The sequence below is a fragment of the Triticum dicoccoides genome, chromosome 3B, assembly GCF_002162155.2.
Source record: "Triticum dicoccoides isolate Atlit2015 ecotype Zavitan chromosome 3B, WEW_v2.0, whole genome shotgun sequence".
Taxonomy (NCBI): Eukaryota; Viridiplantae; Streptophyta; class Magnoliopsida; order Poales; family Poaceae; genus Triticum; species Triticum dicoccoides.
In genome coordinates this window covers 667,352,162-667,355,300 of record NC_041385.1, presented here as the reverse complement: position 1 = coordinate 667,355,300, position 3,139 = coordinate 667,352,162, and the positions used below count along the sequence as shown (strand labels likewise).

The following is a 3,139-nucleotide window of genomic DNA, read 5'->3' as shown; positions in this document are numbered from 1 at the left end:
GATGCCCGACTCGAATGGGAAGGATCACCAAGGATGTCGTATCGACGGATCAGCCGCCGACACGATTCAGGGTTTGACAATATGTATCCAAGGCCATACCCACACAAACACATTGTTGTCTAGCTTTCGAGAGTATACATCGACCCGTTGCAAACTTCCCTCACACGGGATTGTGACGCTTGCTAGAATCGTAACACACCAACCGGATCAACAACGAGTATCCACTCCACGTTTTATGATCTTTTTTTACCACAACAACACATAACAAACATAAACTTCCCTCAATAATTTAAAATGTACAAATGCTTAAGTACCAATAAGCTTCCTTCTACAAACAAGAACAGACCAGGTAGTTCGACAAGAAACCCCCGCTACAAAAGGTACAAGAGAACACCCTCGCCGGGGTGGTGCAAACAAACGACACTCTGTTTCAGGTCTCCAGCACACGCATGTGCTGAATCGCCGAAACCAAAATAAATGTCCCAACCCACCTTCAGTGAACCCACTGAAACTGACCCGACGCCCTACAGAATTGTTCGAAACCATCAATCGACCTTACCTTTCAAACTTGTTCCATGATTCAGTGAACCACGACGCCGTGGAAACCATGACACATTCAGGCATCTGCGGTTTGGACCTCAAGCAACTGAATGACAGGTACAGGTTGGTCAGCCACGGACTGATCAGAAGCACTTCATGTGGACGATCGACGGGCCGGTTTCATCGTACTCCGCCTTGGAGATCCACATCTGTAACACAAATGAAGGCACGCCATTAATCTCGGAGAGTGAAACGAGCAATAACAGAGCATTAGTGAGCAAGTATGTACGAAAAAAATGGCTACCTGCTGGAAGGTACTGAGAGAGGCAAGAATGGAGCCGCCGATCCACACACTGTACTTCCTCTCCGGCGGGGCGACCACCTTCACCCTCATGCTGCTGGGCGCGAGTGCGGTGATCTCCTTGTTCATACGGTCGGCGATCCCAGGGAACATGGTGGAACCCCCACTGAGCACGACATTGCCGTACAGATCCTTCCTGATATCGACATCGCACTTCATGATGGAGTTGTACGTGGCCTCGTGGATGCCGGCGGCCTCCATGCCGATCATGGACGGCTGGAAGAGCACCTCGGGGCACCTGAACCGCTCCGCGCCGATGGTGATCACCTGGCCGTCCGGCAGCTCGTAGTTCTTCTCGACGGAGGAGCTGGTCCTGGCGGTCTCCAGCTCCTGCTCGTAGTCGAGGGCGACGTAGGCGAGCTTCTCCTTGATGTCCCTGACGATTTCCCGCTCGGCGGTGGTGGTGAAGGAGTAGCCCCTCTCCGTCATGATCTTCATGAGGCCGTCGGTGAGGTCGCGCCCGGCGAGGTCCAGCCGGATGATGGCGTGGGGGAGCGTGAAGCCCTCGTAGATGGGGACGGTGTGGCTGACGCCGTCGCCCGAGTCCATGACGATGCCGGTGGTCCGGCCGCTGGCGTAGAGGGAGAGCACGGCCTGGATGGCCACGTACATGGCGGGGCAGTTGAAGGTCTCGAACATGATCTGGGTCATCTTCTCCCGGTTGGCCTTGGGGTTCATGGGCGCCTCGGTGAGCAGCACCGGGTGCTCCTCGGGCGCCACCCGGAGCTCGTTGTAGAAGGTGTGGTGCCAGATCTTCTCCATGTCGTCCCAGTTGCCCACCACGCCGTGCTCGATGGGGTACTTGAGCGTCAGGATGCCTCGCTTGGACTGCGCCTCGTCGCCCACGTACGCGTCCTTCTGGCCCATGCCCACCATCACCCCCGTGTGCCGCGGCCTGCCCACGATGCTGGGGAACACGGCCCTCGGCGCATCGTCGCCGGCGAACCCCGCCTGTGGTTTGCAACGGAAGGATGGATGGATGATCAGTTCGTGCGCTGAAATGTACTCTGCACTACAACATGCTAGTAACTGAATTTGGGATTGACACCATGACAGGGTAACTGACCTTGACCATTCCGGTGCCATTGTCACACACAATGGGCTGGACATCCTCTTCAGCCATTTCTCAAGCGGTTTTCTGCGACAGAAGAATTTTAGTTTTCAGTCTGCTTCTTCAAATTTCGATAATAAAAGATCAGGGCATGGTCTTGAGCATCACAACAATATTCGCTCACATATGTACAGATGGATATACAAGACAAACGCGTGATAACAAACGGATATTTTGCCGGTCATCACGCAAGATTTCTCCAGGTATTGTATGGAATGATTAGCGCGGGATTTGATTCTTGATTAGCTACTACGTATATATCACGGTAAAAGTACCATACATATCTCACGAGATTGATCCGATCTTTCGCAAATCACGTGTTATTAGGAAGATTCTACCAGTTCACGATTCACTAGTCACCCCGAACCCGAAGCGGTCAACAGAGAAGATACCGCAGCCCGTGGTCAGCGGTCACGAGATAAGATCCTACGGAATCAACGGCACCATACCAAAATCCGATGATCGAACACCATCGACGGTAGCACGAACTCGCTAAGGATCGCACCGCACCGTACCAACCACCCGAACCACCCTGCCAGCGCAGAATCCACCGGAAAAACCACGAGCCGACACCTCGCTTGGCGATCTACCGAAACAACCTAGCAGAACCCGTTGCTCTACGGATCAAATCGATTCAGAAAGGAGGAGGAAGAGGAAAGCATACCTCGGGCGGGCGCGTTGACGGATTGGGGGGTGGTTCGTGGGAGCTCGGAGTGACGCGAGCGGCGTGAGAGCGAGGCGGGGGCAAATGGGAGAGGAGACGAAGCAACACGAAAGGTGGAGGGGAGCAGTTTTATATGCTCTGCGGGCCGCCCGCCTGCTCCGCTTGGACTGGCTCTCGGTAGCTCGGGTGTCCGCTGCGTTCTTGGCCGCGCTTGACGCCACCATCCATGTCACGGCACGGCACGAGCATTGAAGGGGAACGACGACCGGGACAACATCGTGCTCCTGGCCGACCTGGTCCGGGTCAGTGGGGAAACGCAGTGTGCGTCCGATGGTGTCTCACTGCGCGGGCGGCTGCAGCGCGGAACTTTCGGTGTGTGATCCGGTACGTCCACGTCGGATGTCGTGACTGGTGGGGACGCCGGCGGCTGACGTGGCCTTTGTACTTGCGTGCAGTGGAGCCT

At 55.3% G+C, this 3,139-nt stretch overlaps 1 protein-coding gene across 1 annotated transcript; it reads right to left on the bottom strand.

Moving 5' to 3' along the window:
• Positions 1-207: 207 nt before the first annotated feature.
• Positions 208-2,831, bottom strand: LOC119277708 (actin-7-like). Its single transcript, XM_037559013.1, has 4 exons — positions 2,677-2,831; positions 1,968-2,039; positions 845-1,852; positions 208-749 (listed from the first exon to the last, which is right to left on the bottom strand). The coding sequence occupies exons 2-4, from the start codon at positions 2,022-2,024 to the stop codon at positions 684-686; spliced, it is 1,131 nt and encodes a 376-aa protein (XP_037414910.1). The 5' UTR covers positions 2,025-2,039; positions 2,677-2,831; the 3' UTR covers positions 208-683.
• Between the last annotated feature and the right edge of the window lie 308 nt (positions 2,832-3,139).

Excerpts from the sequence above, each read along its gene's own strand:
- LOC119277708 (XM_037559013.1), bottom strand. The coding sequence starts at position 2,024 with ATGGCTGAAGAGGATGTCCAGCCCATTGTGTGTGACAATGGCACCGGA. Across the intron at positions 1,853-1,967 it reads ATGGCACCGGAATGGTCAAG|GCGGGGTTCGCCGGCGACGA; the intron begins GTCAGTTACCCT and ends TGCAAACCACAG. Across the intron at positions 750-844 it reads CTCTCAGTACCTTCCAGCAG|ATGTGGATCTCCAAGGCGGA; the intron begins GTAGCCATTTTT and ends TTTGTGTTACAG.